Source organism: Herpailurus yagouaroundi, unplaced genomic scaffold (assembly GCF_014898765.1).
Source record: "Herpailurus yagouaroundi ecotype Mexico unplaced genomic scaffold, PumYag 29, whole genome shotgun sequence".
NCBI lineage: Eukaryota > Metazoa > Chordata > Mammalia > Carnivora > Felidae > Herpailurus > Herpailurus yagouaroundi.
This window is the reverse complement of record NW_024412377.1, coordinates 80,899,989-80,925,332: the sequence shown is the minus strand read 5'-3', so window position 1 is coordinate 80,925,332 and position 25,344 is coordinate 80,899,989. Positions and strand designations below refer to the sequence as shown.

Genomic DNA, 25,344 nt, shown 5'->3' with positions numbered 1-25,344 from the left:
CACTATAAGCAGGTATTATAGCATGATACATGAGAACTGCATTCATTTGAGTACCAAGCTTTAGAATTTATCAGCTATGGTACTATGACAATTTTACATAACCTCAGTTTCTTACTATAAAATGGAGATAGGTGTCAAGTATTTAGAACATAATATAGTACTTATAGAGTATCAATAAATGTTAGCTATTAATATTAAGAGTGTATTCTGCAATGTATCTTGCTTTTTACATCAAACAGCCCAATTTTTTAAGAGTAGGTGCCTGGGTGGCTTAGTTGGTTAAGCACCCAACTCTTGATTTTGGCTCATGTCATGATCTTATGGTTCATGAGTCTGAGTCCCACATTAGGCTCTGCACTGACAGTGTGGAGCCTACTTGGGATACTTTCACTCTCTTTCTGCCCCTTCCCCACTTGTGCTCTCAATCTCTCTCTCTCTCAAAAAATAAACTTTAAAAAAGTAGTAATATACCTATCTACTCATATCAAATAAGGTTTTTAACAGAAAAAAAATCCAATCTTCAGAGTTGTAATAAATTCTACTTGAATTTATTTCATAAATGAGCTTACTACATCAAGAACTGTTTATTATTATGTGACAGTGTATTTAAGTCCTTACCTCATTGGTGAGTTCTCCCTTTATTTAAAAAAAAATGACAAATTTTCAGTCTATTGATCAACCTTAGACTGACCCAAAACTTACATCCTTTAAACTGCTTCAGAACCTTCATTAGGAGACCGGTACTAATTTTAAGTTCAGTGATCACTTCATGATGAATAATTATTTTGGGAACCAAATCTGCTTTGTTCTCCAGGTTAATGAAAAAGAGCCTCAGTGGAGATATCATCCGAACACAGAAGCTGTCATTTATCATTAGAACAGCTGGCCGACATTTTCCTGGGCACTTGCTGGCATGGGATTTTGTCAAAGAGAACTGGAATAAGCTTGTGCAGAAGTAAGTGTCTCAGATAACTACTAATTTTTAGTATTCTCCAGTTCTGCATTTAAAAATGTTCTCAGTGTTGTATTGATTCACAGGATTTAAGATTTGCTGTGAGAGGAAAAATGCTTCACTGACAGTTGAACTGAAGCACCCAGAAATTTCCACCCTTGTCAATGTCATTCCATAACGTGAGGCATTAACAGTGGTGCTCCATTCGAATGCTAATTAAGCCCAACCAGGCTTGACACTTACGTCACTTAGCTTCACATGGCCACGGACTATTTGAGAATAGCTCTTGGGTTATGTGTTTTGAAAAGTACCTCTTCATTGCCAAAGAATCAGTTAAGAATTCACACCCACCTCAGTAGCACATGGAGCATTTAATTTCTTTTAAAGTAATAATAGATTAAATGGATTAATAATTTATCTGGGTATCCTTAACTCCTGCCTTTTTCTGCCCAGCTTTTCGTACTACTGACAGTGAGTGTATGTAGGATTACTCCTAATACACTGAGCTTCATTACCCTGGAGCAGGATTTCACTTTGCCTTTGGCCTGTGTAATTTATAGTAAAGTATTTCCTTTGCACTCAAGAACTTTGTTTCCCAACAGCTGCCTCATTTTTTTTCCTCTCTTTTTGCTCTTGTATTTGTGTTTCTTCAGGTTTCATCTGGGGTCCTATACCATACAAAGTATTGTTGCCGGGTCAACACACCTGTTTTCAACAAAGGCACATTTGTCTGAGGTTGGTTGTATAAAATGTTAGGGAGATCGGGTAATCCTTTCCTCTTAGGCTACTTGGTTTAAGTTAGGTGGTACCTTCTCATGCCAATTCCTGTCCCTCCTCTCTGTCTACTGTGGTCAGCGCTAGTGATTCTGCATTGGGATTACTTTCAAAAGGTGAATATTCAACAATGAGGAAAAATTCTGATGAGAAAGAATTTGGATTCCATTCTCAACAATATTCCCTTCTCTTCCTGATACAAATAATTGTTTATAATTTTTATAAAGTTTTTTTTATTTATTTTGAGAGAAAGAGAGAGTGCACGAGCAAGGGAGGAGCAGAGAGAGGAGAGAGAGAATACCAAGCAGGCTCCACATTGTCAGCACCCAGCCCGAAGCAGGGCTCAGTCTCACCAACCATGAGGTCATGACCTGAGCCGAAACCAAGAGTTAGACGCTTAACTGACTGAGCTACTCAGGCACCCCACAAATAATTTTTTTTAATTAACGAGCATATACAAAGTTTGTTTTTAAGTGGTAATAAAATTGTTTTAAAAAATTTCATTACAAGGGTAAAACTGGACATAATTCCAACTTTAGACTACTTCATTTACTATTACTTGGCTTTTTTTTTCCTATTTTAAATTGGAAAAATTCATCCTTGTGGGAGTAAGAGGAATTCATTTCTAACATTACTTCAGATTTCACCATACTTGATCAGAAACTTGGTGTAAATACTTTCAATATTAAAGTGCTTTTCGTTTCTACTCCTTTCAAGACATCAGTATAGCCATGACTAAGTTAAAGCTTATTTGAAAAGGATATTCAGAGTTACCTCTGATTTACTCTTCTTTTCTTCTTTTGAAATACTTCTGCATGCAACTTACAGGTCCAGGCGTTCTTTGAAAATCAGTCAGAGGCAACCTTTCGGCTTCGTTGTGTCCAGGAGGCCTTGGAAGTCATTCAGTTGAATATCCGATGGATGGAGAAGAACCTTAAAACTCTGACGTGGTGGCTGTAGCATGCACACCTGCACCTCATCTTGTCGCCCATTCAGAGAGCTTGTTAACTTGGGCTCCGCTGCTTTTGCAAAAAGCCAAGGTGAAGCCAGAACCGCTGCCGAGTTGTTTGCACTCTTAGGAGTTCTAGTTAGCTCAGGGCCCGTCTGTACTTTTCATCTGTCTTTTTCAAATTGTCTTTGGGAAGTATGTAGTTATTTATTATAAAATTATATTCGCCTACATGCGCCAACATCTACAAAAACAGTAAGTAATTTTTCTACTTTTAAGATAAAGAAATAGGGAGGAAAAATCTGTTTTGGCCTTCTGTTCTGTTTCTCAGTATCCGGAAAATACTGACATGGTGAAACAAGCAAAGATCTACCATGGGAGCCATCATCTTTGCAGGCTGCTGGTTTGTCAGCCATTTGTTGCTTCTTATTGATAGACGTTACTTGAATGTGGTACAACACTTGGCTTCAAATACTATGGTAATGAAGTCGATGAATCATAAAACTGTTAGAAAACTGATCTCAGGTGTGCAGATCTACTTTGATTTGAGGTTTTGATTAACTCTTTATTTTCTGAAAAAAAGTTTAAGATCTATAACTTATATTTTTTTCTGCAGAACAGCCAGGTGCTACAGAATTTTTAAATTTTTGTTGTATTGAAAAACTAAGTAATAAGGACAAAAGATTAAAATTTCCAAATATTTAATAATTATTTTTTCATCTTTTAGGAAATGTTTCAAACTGAGTTAGCTTTAATTATAATTATTTTATTTATGAATTCTCCAAATCTGTACACCTTTACCACTCCCTGCCATAGATATACCTTATGTTATAAATAAGTATGTCTACATACATGGCAAGCATTTTGTTAATACTGGTGTCTTTTATCCTGACTTTATCACTATTACTAAAAATAATTTGTTTAAGTTACCTTTGACATTACCTGATCATAGACACTTTCTCTGTGAATGATACTCATGTAGATTTTCATGTTATATGGTAGGGTATATTAGAAGCATAGTAGAAGCATATTTTAAAATAGGGCCTTTGAGAAATTGAGCATTTTTATTTGAAGTTCACCATAGTACCTTAAAGGAATAAAGAGAATGTGGGATAGGAGTAATTTGATTCAGATTTAATATGGTGGGCTTTGAATTTTTTCTACTGTCAAAAACAGTACCTTTTTTTAGTTCAATAATCAGTGGTTTTGTTTTGTTTTGTCTTTATCATGGCCAAACTAACTGATTAAAAGGAACGGCTGAGAAAAGAAAGAAAGAAAAGGGAAGATGTCCACAGCTGTGTGGCATTTTCACTCCTTGCAAAGGAGAAATACTGTACTTGAATTTTTTGAGCTATGCAGACTTCATACTTAGATTGTGGAGTTTCTTTGCTTCTTACGGGAAAGACTTTCTTCCTAATAATTTTTGAGTACTTTATATTTTGTTTGAAAACATCTTGTATGTACGTAAAAAGAGTAGATACCCATTTTCAAGCACTTAAAACACTCCACAGAATCAATGGGAAAGGCACCTTTTTTTTTTTTATTTTAGCAGGTATAAAGCAAAAAATATGTGGGATTGTGTATAAAATTATATTTTACTTTATGAAAATATTTTTGTATAACAAGATTTAAAATGCTAGCAAGCTAAAAGCTAGCTTTCTTTAATCCTAGTGTGTTTTCCCCCAATTTAGTCTTTTCTAAACATTTACCTCTGGTTTAGAATACAAAATCTTATATCCTGAGAATCACAGAATCCTCAAAAGATGTCTTATTGAAACTGGGGTGATCGTAGGTTTTTATTTGTCTTGTGCTTCCGGAAATGAATAATAGTTTAGTTGATATTGGAAGTTAGTGTGTTTTTATATTTTTAGAGTGGGGAAACATACTAGACTTTGAGGGGTTTTTTGGTTGCTGGTTTTTTACCATATGTTATATTACTAAATTCCACTTTGATACAGAATTTAAATTTTGCTACTTCTCAAAATCAGTTAGGACTTTTCAGTTTTACCTGCCCATCTTTACATGGCTACTGTAATGTATGTTAACTCTGCATATGGCAAATCGTGTACTGAATTATATCATCTTTCCTGAGTGCGTGTGTGTGTGTGTGTGTGTGTGTGTGCGTGCTTATAGTATGTAGGAAGAGGGTGATGTTTAAATACTTATCAAAACATGAGCTAAAAAAGAGGTAACTTGTAATCCATTGCTATCTTTGTATTCAAAAGCTGTTCATTCCCATGATACTGGATCTATACTGGTTGTAGTGTTATTTATAGGCCTCACCTCAGTTGTTTGTAGTTTTAGCAGCCCTCCCCTCACATTTTCCCACAGGATTCCATAATTTGTAATGTTAAGCTAACCCATCTCTGTATGGCACTTCTAAAAACTATCTCTAAGTCAGGAACATAAGGTTAAGTAACCAGTAGAACATGTTACATGTAAGTATAACTAGCTTTTGAAGATTATATCACCCCAAACCTTATCTTTGCCCCTGCATCTTGTAGAGCTCAAACAGATGGACGCACAGCAGTCACAGCACACTTGTTTATGTAAGCACATAGATCCATGACAGTTAAGTGCTGGTTTTCAAGTATTATGTTCATTGCAGAGAGACGATCTACATGAATGTAATAGAAGGGGCACATCATACTAGGTTATTAGGAAAGGTAAAATTGGAAATCTGGAATTGTAGAAGAAAAACGTATGCTTTGGAGATCTGGAAATAGAAATCCAAGGAGTCTAGTTTGTTCCCTTAATAGCAAGAGATTGGATACATTAAACTACAGGCGGGGTCAGCTTCCACCCCAGGCTTGTGCCTTCCTGCATCTTCTTGTTTTACATAGAGATCTCTTTAAGTTAAGTGTTGCTCTTATTTGTGAACTTCTTACCAGCACAGGTTCCACTTAAATGTTAATACTCTTTGCCATTCATGTTTTCATTTCATTGAACAAGAGCTGTCAGCAGAGTTCTGGGTACGTAGAGGATATTGTGCTGCATCAGTCTCACTGGGTACAGAGCAGAGTCCCTTCTGAGCATAGCAAAGTAAGGAATGAAAGTTACATGCTGAGTTTGTTGGATTATTGGTAGTCTGTTACTGAGTTGTATTTTAAGAGTCTATGCAACTAAGGCACCTGGACCCATAATCTGCAATTGGACTGCTGAATTCACGTAACCCCGATTTGTTTCATGGGATTGTGCAGCTCAGGACACATACCGTCACCGAGGGCAGCATTTTCTCAGCTGATTCTGCAAAATGAGAATTTCAAATTCTCTGCAAATCTGAATTTCATACATAAGATGCAGCTCTTTTTCTCCCCTTTGCCTTTGTCATTTGGTTTTTATTGAAATTAACTCTTTTGTAAAGAGCTTCTTCTCTCCCCCCTCTGACACTCCCATTTGTACTGTTTTGTTTTTTATTTTTTGGGTTCTTTGTCTTTTTTTTTTTTTGCATTCTTTTATTTTGCACTTCATTCTCTGCATTAGTAAGTACTAAATTAAAAGTGGCAGTCCAAAAGTATGATAAATTTCCTCTTCTCCCTTTCCTTATTGCCTACATGTTCAATAGCTAATAAAATAGTTGATTGATTTCTTTGAGTGCCTTTTTGGGGGTATATACTTTTTTTTTTAATGTGCATATGTGGTTTTGATATGTTTTTATTTTCTTTCACTTTGTAAACTTTTTCTGATAGTGAAATTCTGTCCTGTGAAAAATCTCTTCCACCTGCCCATAATTGCCTGTGTGGGCAATAGGTACAGAGTAGTTATGTGATGTTTCTTTTTTGGAAGTTGATGGTGATATTGAGGGGAGAGCAGAGTATGTTCTTTTTAAAAATGTGTACAAGATGTTTTTGCTGCTATCTTGTGGGTGTCATTTCATTTTGCACTTAATTCATCTTTCCCATGGATATGTAAATATCTAATGAACTGTGGAGGTCCAGAAGTAGGACACATGTCCCACTTACCCCTCTCCATATTGCCTGCATGGACAGTAGCTAATAGAGTAGCTGTGGGTGCTCTTGCCTTGATCTAGTCTTGGGGGCTCGGGCTTGTATATCATTCTTTCAGGTGTGTGTGTGTGTATATATGTTATGCTACTTTTTTACATTTCATTTTTATATGTCCCTTTGCATGTATGCATATATACTTAATGAAAATTGAAGTTCAGAGTATGACAGATTTTCTCTTTTCTCTTTTCCTTATTGCCTCCTTGGGCAGTAGCTAATACTTTGTTTTGTTTTGTTTTGTTTTGTTTTTGAGGGGGGATGGGAAGTAGGGTATGTACTTAATGTATATAAATAAGTTTGCTACTACTTTGTATTACTTAATTCATTTCGTACGTTGTCCTTCTCAGAGGACATTAAAGTACCTAATGAGACGTGGAGGTCCGGATGTATGACAATCTCCTCTTGTACCCTTCCCTTATTGCCCGTGTGGGCAATAGCTAGTAGAATAGTTGTTGGAGTGGGGTTTGGGGGGAGGGTGGGGGTGGGGACAGGGATGTGTACATGTTGTATATACCTGTTTTTACTACCAAGTTGTATTATTTCATTGGATGCCCACGCTGGAAGGTACCCAATGAACCATGGAGGTCCGGATGTATAACAATCTCCTCTTCTCCCCTTCCCTTATTGCCTGCATGGGCAATGGCTAGTAGAGTAGTTAATTAGTTTCAGGGGTTCTTTTGTGGGCTCGGGGGTAAATACTTTTAAATATATATATATACATGTGTATATATATATATATATATATATATATATGTGTGTGTGTGTGTGTGTGCGCACACACACACATTTTTACTTCCTTATTACAGTATTTCACTGGGTACCCAGTCCTTCACTTGGCCCCGTAGGTTCCTAATGAACCGTGGAGCTCCAGATGAATAGCAATCTCCTCTTCTCCCTTTCCCTTTTTATCTACATAGGCAATAATTTTAAAGTAGTTCGGTTTTTTTGAAGTTTTGGTGTGTGGGAAGGGACAAAGGGCAGGATATATACTTTTGAAAACTGTATATACAGTGTTTGTTACTATATTGTGTTATTCCATTTTGTACCGCGTCCCTTACTTGGACGTGTGGGTACCTAATGAGACGTGGAGGTCCGGTTGTATGAAAATCTCCTCTTGTCCCCTTTCCTTATTGCCTCTGTGGGCAATAGTTTAGAGTAGTTTTAGATTAATTTTTTACTCTACCGCTCCCTCCCTTGAGAGGGTGGGGATATATACTCTTTTCAGTGTATATGAATGTTTTTGTTCCTTTTTTCTGTTAGTTCATTTTGTACCTAGATCTCCATGGATATTTAGGTACATGATGAAAATTAAGGTTCATTCTATGAAGAAAATCTCCTCTTGGCCCTTTCTCTTGTTGCCTATCTGGGCAATGACTAGTGGTGTAGTTGTTTAGATGGGTTTTTCTTCGCAGGGTGGTGGGGGATTTCTGGGTTTACGGTTTTAAAAGTGTATATAAATGTCTGCTGCATGTTTTTTGTTTGCTTTTTTGTTTTTGTGGCTTGCTCTTTTACTTCAACCAGGTTTGTTTGTTTGTTTGTTTGTTTGGATTTGTAGATCTCAAATGTAGTGCAGAGGCCCAGATCCGGAGACATGATAAACCTTTTCTCCCTTCCCTTATAGCCTGTGCACAATTGTAGGACTTGGTTTCTGTTTTTTGTTTTAGAGGTTATTAATGGGGAATGGGCTTATTAGATAAGATAGGTGGTTTTTTAAATGTATATAAATGTTTCTGCCTCTTTTTAGTGTTCACTTCGTTTTGAATCTAGTCCCTCTCATGACTATTTAGGTACTTCATGAAAGTTGCGATTGATTCTATGAACAATCTCCCCTACTCCCCTTCCCTCATTGCCTGGTGGGCAGTGGTAGAAGAATAGATGTTTCGTTTCTTTTTTTGGAGGGGTGGGGGGTGGGGGGAGTCTGTGTGTGTGTGTGTGTGTGTGTGTGTGTGTGTGTGTGTGTGTGAATTTTTTAATGTATATAAATGTTTGCTACATTTTGTGTGTTATTTCACTTAGTAACCAGTCCTTTGCTGGGACTTGTAAGTACATAATGAAACATGGAGGTCCATACGTATGATAAATCTCCTCTGCTTCCCTTCCCTCACTGCCTGCATTGGCAATAGTTTTATAATTTGGGGTGTTTTTTTAGGGGGAGAGATAATTTGGGTAGGGTAGTGGGGAAAGGATAAGGATAGCGTACAAACTTTTAAAAAATGTATATAAATGTTTTCGTATTAATTGATTTTGTACCTACTCTTAGCATGGATGTATAGGTACTGAATGAAAATGGAGGATCAGTGTATGACAAATCTCCCCTTCTCCCCTTTCCCTTATTGCCTGTGTTGGCAATAGTGAGCAGAATAGTTGTGTATTGTTTATTTACTTGGCTTTTTTCTTTTTGGAGGGGTTTCTATTTTCGGCAGGGGAATATTCTTAACACATATGAATATATTTCCTTTCATTTTGTATTTAGTTCTTCGCATGGCTATCTATGTAGGGACCTAAAGGAAATTGAGTTTCATAAATTGACAGTTCACTTCTTCCTTCCCCACATAGTTCCTCATTTATCAGTGGCTAGTATAGTTGTTGTTCTGTGCTTATTTTGTTTCATTCTCTAGGAAATATGCCTTAAAAGTATAAATATATTTATGCACATATCTAATCTGCTTGCCTCTTTTTTTTTCATTATTTTTCATTAATACTTAGTCCCTTGCAGGGCTGTGCATGGATCTAACAAAAATAAAGTCCCACCAGATCCCTGTCCTGTGACTTGAGAGGCATTGGGGTGGTGTGACTAATGGCTAACAAATGTATAGCAAATAAGATGGGAGCAGACACTTGGACATGGTTGAGTTGTGAAAGCTAATCAGGGTCAGCATTTCTTACATTGATTCAAACTGAAGGAAAGGGTGAGACGGGACCTGTACTGTGGAAATTCCAGAAAGGCAAGAGGATCATACTAAGTAAAAAGTGTGTTTAACGTTCATTGCTGATTAATCTTTTAGTAACTGGTAAGCCAGTAAAAGTGCTGCCTAGAACTCATTTGAAGACCCTTGAGAGTAGCTTCTTTGGGGGGCTGGAATTCTGATTTATGTGCAGAAGTCTCTTGCAGTTCTATAGATAGCATATTCTTGTGTAGCCAATAAAAATTATTTTGACTTTTGGAATGAACTTTTTGAGTTATTGCCATGGTTCTAGTGAATAACAACATGGGCCCAAAAATCATTCCCTTAAGAATTGGGGGGCTAGCCCTCCTGTCTTTCAACACCCATCTATGGGAAGGCAAGTTGGTCCTTTCTTACCCAGAGCTCTTCTGTGTGGCTGCATCTCTTCCTTCCATTCTCCATTAGCTGGACCATTCTTGTTCTTTTTTCTTCTTCTTCTTCTTCAGTGCCTGCAGTATTAGATGTTATACTCAAGTACACTTAAACATGTAAGCCGGTGTTGCCTCATCAGCTCTATGTTTTTGCATGCATTTCATATATCCAGATGTGTGTGTTCGCTTTCTTGAATCATATGGACTCTTCATCCACCACATGGTAAATGTTAGGACTCCACATTTGTCTGTATCAAAGAAAATGCATGTGTGAAATCCCTCACTCCCTCCCTGCCTCCCTTTCTTTCCTCCTTGCTTTTTTCCTTCAAGCTTCTGAGCAATCTTTGTTTCTAATGCTGAAGGTTTGCTATATTATTTTGTTCTATTATATGTATTTTTTAGAAACGTTGCTAGATAGGACTCCTAGAACATTTGCGAAGAGATGTCATTTACTATATCAAACTCTCAGGTCCTAGTGTTGAAATATTAGCCTGTACTTTGCTTATTTATACCTGCTGCTGTAGAAAAAACAAAAGTTTGTTCATGACACATGTAATTATCATAAATAAGAGAGAAAGGGACACCTTTTTGAAATTAGTCATAGTAGTCATTAGTGATATCTCTGAGCAGTTCTTAATTTGAAATACTTCAAAGAAGTAAAGGTCATGGATTAGCTGAATGAAATGCTCCAGAAGTTGCACTGTATAAACCATCAGTACAATAATACACTTGTGTATGTATGTGTGTGTGTGTGTGTGTGTGTGTGTGTGTGTGTGTGTATATGAAATGAGAATTACAGCATAATTGGAGCATTTGCATTAATGAGCAAACTCACGCTGAGACAAACATAGTCTCCTAGCCGTCTTGATTAAACCCAAGTGTTCCACGTTGCTATGAAGAGTAGTAGTCTCTTTCAAACACTTTGAAAAGTAATTATTTGGAAACTTGTAAAACTATTACGTTTTTGTATTTAGACACCTATACGGATCTTCACTTCTTTGAATCTGAGCTTGTGGGTGGAATTCTAAATTTGTATCATAACCTGTCTTTTGTGGAAAATTTTGAAAACAGTATGTGTAATATAATATATATGCAAATTGTGTTGTGTCACTTGTAAAGGGAAAAGGCTTATTTTTCTTTATACTTCTGATAACTTGTTTTGCATATGACCAGCACTGACTGAAAGGCATGTGTAATTGCAAACACTGTTGCTTTTTCTTTTTTGTGAAATGAAAATAAAGTATTTAAATATAAACACTGTGTGGACTATTTGGATAAATAAATTGCGTATATAAAGTGGTACATCTTCTCAGATTATATACTCTACAAGGGTAATGACTGTATTCACTGTATTGCATTGTTTGTTTTTTACCCCACTAGTACCCCAGTATCTCTACTGCCTGTAACTCAAGGTTTCTCAGGCTCACACTATTTGATATCTGGGGCTCTCCCGTGCATTCTATGATGACTAGCAGCATCCTTGGCCTCTAATGGCAAGTAGCAAATATGGGCTAATGGAACTTCCCCCACCCCCAGTGTGACAACGAAAAATGTCTTAAGACATTGCCAAATTTCTTCTGTGATGGGGCGGGGTGGGGATTAAAACTTTCAGTGGATGCATGGAGCAGGGGGCTCAGTAATAGTTATATGAACTGTAGGGCAATTATTTACTTTTTAGACTGAATCGCTTCCTATAAACACCCAGTACCAGTTGATACAGTAATAATTCAGTACCTAAATCAGAATGAGACATGTAACTACTTATGCCAGTGAAACCAAGGAACACTTACTATCTGAAGGTGAAAGGACACTAAATGTTTTCAAAGGACACCCCTTGCTTTGATTCACATGTAATTGGAGTGGGAGTGCACAGCTTTTATCAAGGGACACTGCGATAGTTATGTTCCTGGTCATGTCTACAAAAGGAGTTTCTCTGTTCTAACCCCAGGAGTAATCTTGAGAATTGAGAATTTCTTAGGCTTCCAGAAATGAGAACTAGAACCAATATTCTCTTCCAGTAATAGTTAGGGCTTAAAGTTGGGCATTTTAGAGCAAATACAGTGTCTCTTAATCCCCTTACCCAAAAACCTGTTTCTGGGGACACAAAGAAACCTTGAAGCCATACCTTCTTACAATCTCCTATGGTGATCATGAATGGAGAATCAACAAAGTGAAGGCAACCCACTGAATGGAGAAGATATTTGCAAGTGATCTGTTTAGAGGTTAATATGAATAACTTCTACAACTCTACACTAGAAAACCAAATAATCTGATTAAAATGGGCAGGAGACCTGAATAGACGTTTTTCTAAAGAAGACCCGATAGCTAGCCAACAGATACATGAAAAGATGATCAACGTCACTCATCATCAGAGAAATGCAAATAAAAACCACAATGAGATATCACCTTACACCTGTCAGAATGGCTAATATCAAAAAAACCAGGAAATACCAAGCGTTGACAAGGATGTGGAGAAAAAGGAACCCTCATGCACTGTTGGGGATGTAAATTAATACAGCCACTATGGAAAACAGTATGGAGGTTCCTCACAAAATGAAAAATAGAATTACCATATGATCCAGCAATTCCACTACTGGATATTTATCCAAAGACAATGAAAACACTAATTTGAAAAGATCTACCCATCCCTATCTCTATTGCAGCATTATTTGCAACAGCCAAGACATGGAAGGAACCAAAGTATCCCATTGATAGATGAATGGATAAAGCTGTGGTATGAACGTTATTCAGGCATAAAAAAAGAATGAGATCTTGCCATTTGCAACACACAATAACCTAGAGGTTATTGTGCTAAGTGAAATAAGACTGAGAAATACCATGTGATTTTGCTTATAGGTGGAGTCTAGAAAACAGCAAAAACACACCCATAAACACAGAGAACAAACTGATTGGTGGTTGCCAGAGGGGAGAGAGGTAGGGGTATGGGCAAAATGGGTGAAGAGGAGTGGGAGGTACAGGTTTTCAGTTACGGAATGAATAAGTCATGGGGATGAGCGATATAGCATAAGGAATACAGTAAATGGTATTGTAATAATGTTGTAGGGTGACAGGTGGTAGCTAAACTTGTGAGCATAGCATACGTATGGAGCTGTTCAATCACTATGTTGTACACCAGAAACTAATGTAGTATTGTGTTGTCAACTAAACTTCAATAGGTAATAGTAATGTACTGGGGTGATGTTCTTAGGAATTTTGATTTTGATCAAAATCTTCTGGTTACATTTTTTTATACTTTTTTATTCATGGATATCTGCAGTAAACAATTGAACTAAAACCCATTATAAATGTAGAGAAGAGGGGCGACTGAGTGGCTCAGTTGGTTGAGCGTCTGACTTTGGTTCAGATCATGATCTTGCTGTTTGTGGAATTGGGCCCTGTGCTGGGCTCTGTGCTAAGAACTCAGAGCCTGGAGACTGCTTCGGATTCTCTGTCTCCCTCTCTGTCTGCCCCTCGCCCACTCACTCTCTTTCTCTCTCAAAAATAAATACACATTAAAAAAAACTTTATTTTTCAAAATCATTTTTAGAATCCATGCACAGGAGAGTTTGATTTGGTTATATTTTCTTTTTGCTTTACTTCAATTCATACCATAAAGCCCTACACACCTCCTGCAACACACACACACACACACACACACACACACACACACACACACACACTCAAGCATCTAGTGCTTCCTAAAACTTGTGAGTTGAACAATTGACTTACATGCTATACAGGAGTGTTATTACCAGAGAGCAAAAACATACTTTAAAATCATCATCACAGCCTACCTTCTACAGTCAATAATTAGTGATATGGGGGCGCCTGGGTGGCGCAGTCAGTTGGGCGTCCGACTTCAGCCAGGTCACGATCTCGCGGTCCGTGAGTTCGAGCCCCGCGTCAGGCTCTGGGCTGATGGCTCAGAGCCTGGAGCCTGTTTCTGATTCTGTGTCTCCCTCTCTCTCTGCCCCTCCCCCGTTCATGCTCTGTCTCTCTCTGTCCCAAAAAAAAATAAATAAACGTTGAAAAAAAAATTAAAAAAAAATAATAATTAGTGATATGTTTCCAATGCTTTCTGCTTGTTCTTCATTTTTACTACTTTTCTTATGGATGGCCATCCAATCGATTATGTGATTGTGATTTCTGTTGTTGGGTGAGCTGAATTATAATCAGGACTTTTGCTTATACGTCTAAAAATTTTTATTCTTACTATGCCGCTCATTTTTTTTGAAGGAAGAACGTAATGTAACATAGTAAAATAACCAAATAGAGTAGTTAAAGTAGATGACGTTGCCATAGTTGAACTGTTGAGCAGGCCGCACCAGGAGGCAATAGATTCAAAGAAGTCAGGGACGGACAAGAAGCCATGTCAGCTTAGGAAAGGCTTATTTATAAAGGGGACTCGGCGTGTTGCTTATTCACATGTCATTTGTATAGAAGCCAAGTGTGGGAAACAAGAAGCCCTTTTGTTCCATGTTTTCTCATGCTGCTCATCTATGTGAACATAGCCCATGTGATCCTTGGTTGCTTCATCAGGATTGTACATTGGCTGCCCTGGTATTTATGGCTGAGTATATCTTCATTTACTTTGCCTCCTAGCCTTTTGTGATTTTTAACTTGAGCAAAATTCTTGGAATGTTAGTATTTTTACATGGTAACAAAAGGCAATGATTTCTAGAAATTTAAATATTTGAAATGCTGTGGAACATGGACTGGCATCAATCAGGACTGGAACTGGTTCCTGGTACAGTGATTTGCCACCTGTCTCTTAATTCCTATTAGCCTCAGTTGTCTCCATTAATAAAACAGAGATACTGCCTACTTTGTGAGGTTGTTAGCATTAAATAAAATATCTATAGGGTGTCTCGGTGGCTCAGTGGGTTAAGCGTACAACTCTTGGTTTCGGCTCAGGTCATGACCTTACAGTTCAGGAGTTCGAGCCCTGTGTCACGCTCCGTGCTGAGAGATTCTCTCTCTCTCTCTCTCTCTCTCTCTCAAAATAAATAAATAAATAAACTTAAAAAAATAAATAAATAAAATATCTATGAATTACCTAGTACAATGCCTGTAAATATCACAGTGACATGGTAAATGCCACTGCCATTGTTAAAACTGCCTGCTGTTTTCTGGGGTGTATGGATGTTAACACCATCAGTTACAGATGGAAATGAGTTTTTTAATTGAATACAGTTATATAACTTGCCAGTTAGGAAATTAGGGAAATACTTTCAGTCTAATCCTCTTTGTAAATTTAAGCCTTAAATATGCAGATTTAATTTGAGAGTTATTGTAGTACATTAGAAAAAGCATGAAGTCATATAGATCTCACTGAATTTGGTTAATTATAAATAAGTATGAAATAAAATCTTGATTATTGACTAAATGCAATGGTGGTAATAACACCTATTTTGCAGTAATAACATCAGGCACAGATATATAGGAAATAGATCTGGTACTTCATATATGCTTGTAAATACTCCTTTTTTTCCTTTCAATAATGTATTTGCCTTCAGTATGCAAAACAAGCATGTACGAGTGTCCATTCTACCTAGAAAATATTGTGTACAACTTTGGGCATGGCAGAGAAATTGGCCAAATGTGTTAAGATATCTGTTAGTGCTAGAAAGAACTTTCCATATGATACAGTCTAATTCCCTAATTTTACTGATAATGTAAAGGAACTCAGAAGCTCTGCCTTAGCTATGACCCCCAAATAAAACATTATATGTTAAATTTGTATATGTGTTTGTATTAGAAAAAGTTTGTGTCACCTTTGAGACAAAGGATGTGCAAATGCCTACAGGATACTATTTCCTTGGAAATAAGAATATTAGAATTTACTATTGAAAGAGGTGTTTCATTTTAACATAGAGTGTGGAGCTAAAACTATCCTAATATTTTAACTTTAAACTCAATAATGTGAACAATCTACCATGATTTCGAAAGAGTAGATATATGGTATATTATCATATGCCCTTTTTTGTATGTTTTAACTAAGTGGGTACAAGGAAGTAACCTCTCTCAGGTGGAAGATGCTAATGTCAGGGAGGTTCAGAAAGACTTCTCTCCCCACCAAGGGAAATATCAGGGAAGAGGAAGCGGTGGTTAAAACAATGGTGAGGTGCCAAGTGCTGTAATGGTTGATAGCTTCACCAACTACAGGTAGAAGATGAGGATGAACCATTTTCCTAAAGTAGTTTGAAGTCAGCCTGAGATGGGCCCTTTGTCCTTGAGTGGGCTGTAGAATCCTTGACTGTGGGTGCTGACTGCTGTCTTTCTCATGTTTCTACAGACTCCCTGTTGCCAGAAGGTCAGGAACTTAAGGAAGTTTACAGTCATGGGAAGAGACAATATTAAAACACAGTTTTAAAACCATCCACTTGACATATTTAGTCTTTATTGGGAATTGGGTAGGGGGAAATAACCTGGATGTCAGTTGACCTTCCTCTGCCCTGCATCCATGCCCATGGTCTCTTTTCTGCCTTGAGCAAACCTGGGCTTAGAACCTAACACCTCTTTAGGATTCCTTCCCACAAACTCACTATAGGCAAAGCATTACTGAGCAATGCAGATTTTCCCTAGGATTCTATAGGGGAGAATCTCTCACGTGCCACAACGAACAGCTTCATCATCACTTGATATTTCTCTTCTCCAGAGCCTCTCCTTTACCCTGTTGTTTCTGTGGGATCTTTTCACTTCCTGTAATCATCCAAAACATGCATGTGCACAGCCACACAGATACACACACGTGCACCTTGCTGACTGCTCACTCTTACTCCTAGACATCTCCTTGAACTTGAAATGTCTCTCCTCTGTGGCATTGCACTTTGGCCGCCTCACCCAGATGCACATGGCCAAGTGCGTCAGGAGCTCCAGGAAACTAATGGCCTGCAGTTAGCAGCTGGTCCCTTGATTTAGTGGACCCGTCTGTGGCTTTTTGCTATTTGGACATACTCCTTGGAATCTTATCCCTTACTCAAAGCAGCTTATCAACTCTTTGTTTCAAACAAGCACATTGTTCTCATAAAAAGAAACTTTATCTCCCTCTTTTGACTGGCAACCAATTTCTTCCTGTTTTTCTAAGCTAATATGAAAATTGGCTTATAATATCTGAGCACGTCCTGACTTTGGGTGAGAGAAAGCAGCCATAAGTTGAACCGGTAGAAGAAGGAAGCCAGGCCGTGTTTCTCAAATGTTTTTTATGGCCCATTCACTCAATAAATATTTGTAATCATCCACTATGCACCAGGACTTGTGCTAGGTGGGCACATGATGCCTGACTCTAATGTGAGCAGCTGGCTGCAGCTGGGAGAATGCCACCTGGACTTTATAAACACTGGCTGCGTGGTGGGTGGTAAATAGTTGAGGGCAGTTGGGTTCATGAGGAACAGAAGTGAAGGGCATCCCCTGGGAGGTTTTAAGCTACGAGGTAGGTAGTTCTGCAGCCACCTCAGAAACAGCAAGCGCCTGGAGTGGAAGGGGGTGGGGATGGGGGTGGGGACACCGGCTCCCCAGCCAGAATCCCCCCTCCGCTCCTGTGGGTGTGTGGTGCAATGTGAAAAACGGAGGTCTCTCCCCAGATGCTGCGTGAGTGCCCACACGTCCCGCCTCATGTCACTGATTGGGAACCGAAGACACTTGATTCGCACTGAAGAACCACACAGGTATTCATTCCTGAGGGTGTTCCAAGTGAATGACAAGAGGCTGGAAGTTAATTGCCTGTTTCAGTTTCACTCCAGGTTTCCCTTAAGTTCTAATTAGCAATAAATGAGCTTGGCCCACCTCAGCCTAAGTTGTGAGAATGCTTCCTTGTCTGAGTTGCTCAGGGTAGCTAGGCGAGAACAAGGAGAGTGTTTCAAGATAGACTGCTAAATCAGGGAGTCTCGATTACACCACAGTTCAATAAAAGGGAGAGGGCTTGTAGCTGCCTGCACATTGAAAACTTACAGGTGAAGTCACAGAGTATGATCAATTAAACATGCCACACAGGAGACCCGCTGTTTGTCTGCTTGGCTTCAGATGACAGGCACCGCGCCCCCTGTATTTCTGTTAGTGTCATCTAGCCTCAGGAATTCTAGCGGCAGTTCTGATCTTTGACCTCTCTGAGGTCCTTACCTTAAATTAAGAACAGTCTGCCAGAGGTCTTTTATTTATTTATTTATTTGTTTGTTTATTTATTTATTTATTTAACCAATGAGAACAAGCTTTCGGATGCAGCTACCAGGATTACCTAGTTAATAATAGTAATGTGATGGGTGGCCGTGGAGATGCCAGGGGGACCACTGAGGTGAGCTCTCACCTCCAAGGACAGAAGATTCGGTGAAGGCCAGGAGAAGCTGACAGGTGTACTGGGTCCTCAGCTGCTAGAGGGAATGCTTAATTCAATTCGGAGCAGACCTCCCGAGTGACCTTTCCAAACCTTGTTTTTTGTGCTAATCCACAAAGGGTGGCAGTTCACTGAGGAACTGCACAAAATACGGAATGCTTCACGAGTTTGTGTGTTATCTTTGCTCAGGGGCCATGCTAATCTTCTCTGTATCGTTCCAGTTTTAGTGTCTGTGCTGCCCAAGCGAGCACGGCAGAAGTCTTAGAACTTGTGATGCAGTGCCAGCAGTAAGTGGGTGAGAAATTCTGGTGGCTTCTGTCCTTGCCCAGTGCTCACCAGGAATGAACAAAAACAGGTAAGAAGACTTGTTTGCTCTGAGATGGCTTAGAATCCATGCAGCCTGTGTGGAAGGAATCTGAGTTGTACAGACACTAGGGAAATTTGAGTCAATCATAACAAATCCTGGAAAATGTGCTCCTGTGAGACGACATGAAAGAAAAAATGTTTCATGAGGACTGGCCAAAAATGGAAATGCTTTTCTCTGTTTAAAAGAGATGCTTAGCTAGCTCTAAGGATTTCCTACCTGCCTTCAAGGTGGCCAAAGCTGTTATTTGATTTATGTAGCCCAGAAATCTCCGGTAGCCAAGAAATGAGTTGGGCTGTCCTGAGTAGGACTTGCTCCAGCAGGAGCCCTGGTAGGCGGTGCTTTCCCAGGACAGCCAGATTCCATCTGGGAGGAGGCAGTGCATGGACTTGGGTGGAGGCTACCCCCTCCCACAGGTGGGAAAGTGCTGCCAGGTCTCTGCAGGCAAGGAGTCTTCTCTAGGATCTGTGAAATAAAGGTTCTTGTGAGTTAGGCAAGAAGAGTGTGGTCCTCAGAGGTGTTCCTTGGTTGCCTTGCTGATGGTTGTCCCGGGTTAGCCCATCAGCCTGCTCAATCCGTACTGAGGCTGATGTACTGTTTGCCATTAAATGTGGCTCCAAAGGACATCATACTGAGTATACAGAAGAGAACTTCAGCTCAGGGTCCTCAGCCTACAGCTGCTCTGGGAAAATATCCTCTCACTCCTTACCAGACCAGTTCTGCAAATAGTTGGTAGAAAAACAGAAGACACATTTAGACAAGACTAGTAAGAAGGATGGGTATTTGAAGGTATTGGGCATTGGACTTCTATTGGAGAAGGCAGTCTGGCAAACATGACCTGTGTAACTCCTGTGTAACCTTTTGTAGCTCCACTCTTCACAAGGGTTTGTTAAAGGTCATGATGTTTTGAGGCAGGTGCTTCATGATTTAGAGTCCTAAGCTTATTGATGCTCCATACACACTAGTAGTCAACTTGTGCAGACTCTCCTAGGAGAGTAAGAAGCATTCCTGGGGCAGGGTAGACTCTCCCTTGCTTTATGCAGGCCAGCCAGTGGCTGGGGATGGGGTGGAGAGAGACAGGTCGATCAAATCTTATAACATCTCAAGTGGATGGTGCTACTCAGTTCCCCAAATCCTTGTATATAACTCTTCTCTCCTTTCCTACTCTGGATCTGGATAAGAAATAATTTCTGGCCCTAGCAAAATAGTAGAAGCAGAAGATATCACAAGAAAAGAAAAATACAAATCAATATCCTTTATAGAGATGCACAAATCAACTAAATACACAAACTGAATCCAACAATATATATAAAGTATTATCCATTATGACCGAGTGGAATTTATTCCAGGAACACAAGGTTGGTTTGACGTCCAAAAATTAATGTGATACATCATATCAATAACACAGAATAGAAAATAAAAATCACATGACCATCTCACCAGATGCAGAAAGAAACACTTGATAAAAACCAACACACTTTCATGATAAAACAATAAAGTAAGATGAAAGGAGAACTTCCTGAACTGCTAAAGGGCATCCATGAATAACACATTTAGTGGTAAAAGACTGAAAGATTTTCTCCTACGATCAGGAACAAGACAATGATATCTACTCTCACTACTTCTGTGCAACATCATACTGCAGGTTCTAGCTGGGGAAATTAGGCAAAAACAAAATAAAACAAAACAAACAAACAAAACAATAATAAAAGGCATCCAGATTGAAAAGGAATAACTAAAGCTATCTCTATTTGTATATGAAATGATCTTATACATAGAAAATGCTAAAGTACCAAAAAGAATGTATTAGAGCTAAGAAATGAACATAAAGGTTACAGAAGACAAGATCAATGTACAAAAGTCAGTTGTGTTTCTAAACAATAACAATGAATAAGCCAAAAATGAAATTAAGACACGAGTTTCATATACAATGGCATCCAAACGTTAAAAGACTCAGGGATAGATTTAACCAAAAAAGTTCAAGATTTGTACACTTAAAACTATAAAACATTGCTAAAAGAAATTAAAGTAGACCTTAATAAATAGAAAGATCCCATGTTCGTGGGATCACTGAAACACTTAAAATTGTTAAGATGTCAATAGTCTTCAGGGCACTTGGGTGGCTTAGTTGGTTAAGCATCTGACTTTGACTCAGGTCATGATCTAATAGTTCGTGACTTCGAGCCCCAAGTCAGACTCTGTTCTGGGTTCTGTGCTGATAGCTTGGAGCCTGGAGCCTGGAGCCTGCTTAGGATTCTGTGTCTCCCTCTCTCTCTTCTCCTCCCCAACTCATGCTCTGTCTCTCTCTCTGTGTCTCTTAAAAATAAATAAATATTTAAAAAAATTTTTTTCAAGCAATGTCAATACTCTTCAAACTTATTTAGAGATTCAGCACAATTTCTATCAGAATCCCAGCTGCCTTCTTTGTAGGAGCTGATGACCAGATCCCAAAATTTCATGAAAACTCAAGGAACCCAGAATAGCCAAAACAATCTTGAAAGGAAGAAAAAGTTGGAGGACTCATACAACACAATTTCAAAACCTTCTACAAGGTGACAAGAGTTAAGACAGTGTGGTACAGGCATAAGGAGAGACATATAGATCAATGGGATAGAATTGAGAGTCCAGAAATAAACCTATATACTTATGGTGAGTTGGTTTTTGACAAGGGCACCAAGACAATTCAATGGGGAAAAATAATCTCTTCAACAGATAGTGCTGGGACCACTAGAAATCCATATGTAAAAGAATGAATTTGAACCACTACCTCATACCATATACAAAAATCAACAATTAATTAAAATGGATCTAAATGTAAGGACTAAATGTATTAAACTCTTAGAAGAAAAACAGCTGTAAATCTTCATGACCTTGAATTAGGTAATGGCTTTTAAGATATGGCACCAGAAGCACAGGCAACAAAAGGGAAAATAAATCTGAGTTGATCAGAATTTAAAACTTTTGTGCATCAAAGGACACTATCAAGAAAATAAAGAGACACACCAAAGAATGGCGCAAAATATTTTCAAATCATATATCTGATAAGAGCTTGGTATCCAGAATATATAGAGAATTCATATAATAACAATAAAAAGACATCCCACTTAAAAAGTGGGTAAAGGGGGGTGCCTGGGTGGCTCAGTTGCTTGTCTTGACTCTTGGTTTGGGCTCAGGGCATGATCTCATGATTTGTGGGTTCTAGCCCCTCATGGGGCTCCATGCTAACAGCACGGAGCCTGCTTGAGATTTTCTCTCTCTCTCTCTCTCTCTCTCTCTCTCTCTCTCTCTCTCTCTCTCCTGCTCACACACACATTCTCTCTCAAGATAAATAAACTTAAAAAAATAATAAATTTAAAAGACGGAGAAAAATTCTGAATAGGCATTTCTCCAAAGATATATAAATAGTCAGCAAGCACATGAAAAGATACTCAACATCATTAATCACCAAAAAATGCAAATCAAAACTCTTTCATATTCACTTCACATTTATGAGGATAGTTATACTCTAAAATATGGAAAATAATAAGTGTTGGTGAGGATATAGAAAAATTGGAACTCTCATACATTGACTGGTGGGAATGTAAAATATAGAGATCAGTTTAGCTGTTCCTCAAAGGGTTAAACATAGAGTTACTGTAAGACCCAGCAATTTCACTTTCAGATGCCCCAGAATTCAAAACAATGTTTATACAAAAATTTGTAGATGAATATGTGGATGTTCCTAGCAACATTATTCATAGTAGCTAACAAGCAGAAACAACCCAAATGTCCACTAATTAATGCATAGGTTACTAAGGAAAGCAGTATATTCATTCAAAGAGTAATACTGACCTGTAAAAAGTAATGATACATGCTACAACATGGATAAAGCTTGGAAACATTATACTTAGCAAAACGTGGGAGGAGATAAATCTCATTGAGAAGGCCTAACAATTCGACTATTGTCTTCTTTCCTTCACTCTTCTGATCCTGGACAGCTTGTGCTGGGAATCTGAATGATGTGCTGCATCATATCTGTGAACTACAAATGGCCAACATTGCTTCAACAGCCTTTCTTAGAGAACTTGGTACTTAAGCTTATGGTTGAGTTATGTACCTCTCTACCCCTTTCACTGCTCAGTCAAGGTTGATTGGACTAGGAATGAACATGTGGCGTAGAGGAAACAAATCACAATTTGGGTAGATCCATTCAAATTCTCCAAACTTCACAACATTGGGGCTTGGAGGGACTCAATTCATTAATTCACAGTGACTGGCTGGATTTATGAAGCTGATTTTTAAGGCATACTCTGCAGCAATGGTAGAGTGACCAATTCCTTCTGGTTTTCCTGAGACTTCTATGGTTTTAATACTTCCCTGGTTTTAACACAGGTATTTTCATGATACTGTTTTTTATTTTAGTGAGGGAAAAATTTCTTAGAAAACATTCATGTGATAAAGCACAAATTAGCACAGTAGAAGCAACATCTGTGTTTTAATATATGCCAGTTTCAGGCAAACTGGGCAGTTTGTCACCCTAGAAGGGCACCATTGTAGAGCACATATACACACTTGTGCAGAAATAGACAAGAGAAGCAGAGATATGAAAGCAGAGATGTAGACGTACAGGGCCAGTCAGTGAAATCAGTGAGAACTGCTGCCTTGATTCCTGATGATTTTCTAGTTCCTTCCTCTACCCACCTATTCATCCATTTATTGGACCAAAGTTTATTGAACATTCACCCTGTTTTAGGCAATTTGGTATGGCCAGAGACGGCCTTGAGGTCTGGGTTTACTTCCCACTTTTGGATTTTCCAAGATATCCAAAACCCTTTCGATAAACTCCATTTTATGTTCAGTAGGTCTCTATTCCTTGCAACCAAAGTATCCTTAAAATACTTGTCTGCTAAAATGATGGAAGGGACAGGGAAGAGGGCAAGAAAAGGGTGTTTCAGCTTAAAAATTCCTCAACTTTGCATCAATGTGTACACTCCCCTGTTTATGGTATATGCCAACCAATGTCTTCCTGCAGGACTAAGTTTGGGAACAGTGACACCCGTAGATCTTAATGGCTGGCAACAGGAAAGCTAAGTGGACATTTTAGACATGTGCCTTGGATGAAGAAAACTTCCAGGGTTCTAAAAGTTCTCCAGTGAGTCCTGGATTTTCACACTAGACCAGTGACTTTGAAATGTTTTTTACTTCTACCCAGAGAAAGACATATAGTAAATATAGCAGATATCACTATGGGCTATTCTTTAGCAATTAAAAGGAATGGACCAGAGTATAGATAATATATATATATAATATATATACATATATTATATATATATATAACAAAAACATTTATGTTTTTATATAAAATATATATATAATATATAATTCATATATAACAAAAACATTTATGTTTATGTTTTTATATATCATATATATATGTATATATATATATACATATAACAAATATGTATATAACAAAAAACATTATAATGTTTACCTGTAGGGGAACAAGGAGGTAAGTGAAAGTGGAGGATGGGGAATTAAGGGAAATAAAACAAGAGATAGAGCTTCTGCTGACCAATGAGAGGATATGAAATAAACTAATTCGTGTAATTTAGATTTTTTCAAATACATTTTACGTTTTAACCCAATACAGATATGTGTATGTTTAGCTGTAATGGATGTTTCACAAATCATTATTTACCTTGATTATGTTCAATATTCCCTACTTTTGTCTTCTTTGATTTTTTAAAATCTTAGTCACAACCCCTAAATTGTTTTCACACCTTGCTAATGAGATAGGACCTGTAGTTGGAGAACTGCACCGCACCTCAGTGAAAAGCACACTGCTCAACACTCTCTGTCTGACAAAGCCTCCAGAACCATTTAAGCACAGATGTTTTTGCAAAGAAAGGAAACAGTTTGCCTCGTTTCCATTTTTTACAGATACATTTTGAATTCATTTCTATTTCTGTTTGAAGTTTAGAAGTACAATGTTGCAGGCAAAAAATGGTTCCCCCAAAGAAGTCCATGTCCTAATCTTAGGAAACTTTGTATTTGTTACCTTACATGGCAGAGGAGAATTAAATTTGCAGATAGCATTAAGGTTGTCAATAGCCAACTTTAAAATTGGGAGACTATCCTGTGTTATCTAGTTGGGCCCGATGGAGTCACAAAGGTCCTTAAAAGTGGAAAAGGTGTGGCACCTGGTGGCTCAGTCAGTTGGGCTCCTGACTTTGACTCAGGTCATGACCTCATAGTTTGTGAGGTCAAGCACTACATTGGGCTTGGGGCTCACTGATGTCAGTGCAGAGCCTGCTTCATATCCTCTGTCCCCCCTCTCTCTGTCACTCCCCTGCTTGCACTCTCTCAAAAATAAATAAGAAAACATTAAACAGTAGAAAAGGGAGACAGATCAGAAAGATGCAATGTGAACAGGACTCCACTTGCTTTTGCTTCATTGGAAGATGGAAGAAGAGAGCCACCAGCCAAGGAGTGTGGGCTGTGGGCTGACTATAGAAGCTGGGGGAAAAAACAAAACAAACAAACAACAACAACAACAACAACAAACAAGGACATGAATCTTACCTAGAGCCTAAAGAAAGGAGTTCAGCCTTACCAATGCTTTGATTTTAGCTGGTGAAACCAAATCAAACTTCTGGCCTACAGAACTGTAAGAC

The 25,344-nt window shown here is 38.4% G+C and overlaps 1 protein-coding gene and 1 non-coding gene across 3 annotated transcripts in view; one reads left to right on the top strand and one right to left on the bottom strand.

Annotated features, from left to right (window-relative positions):
* LNPEP (leucyl and cystinyl aminopeptidase) overlaps positions 1–11,250 on the top strand; it is a 96,274-nt gene extending 85,024 nt beyond the window's left edge. For both annotated transcript variants that reach the window (XM_040447928.1, XM_040447929.1), the window contains exons 16-18: positions 815–955; positions 1,606–1,687; positions 2,555–11,250. In XM_040447928.1, coding sequence (XP_040303862.1) covers positions 815–955; positions 1,606–1,687; positions 2,555–2,686 — 355 coding nt within the window. In that variant the 3' untranslated portion in view covers positions 2,687–11,250. The remainder of the gene's footprint in view (positions 1–814; positions 956–1,605; positions 1,688–2,554) is intronic.
* Positions 11,251–18,468: 7,218 nt separating this feature from the next.
* On the bottom strand, positions 18,469–18,575 carry LOC121017238 (U6 spliceosomal RNA). The gene has a single exon (XR_005784681.1). It is a non-coding gene; the product is annotated as a U6 spliceosomal RNA (small nuclear RNA).
* Between the last annotated feature and the right edge of the window lie 6,769 nt (positions 18,576–25,344).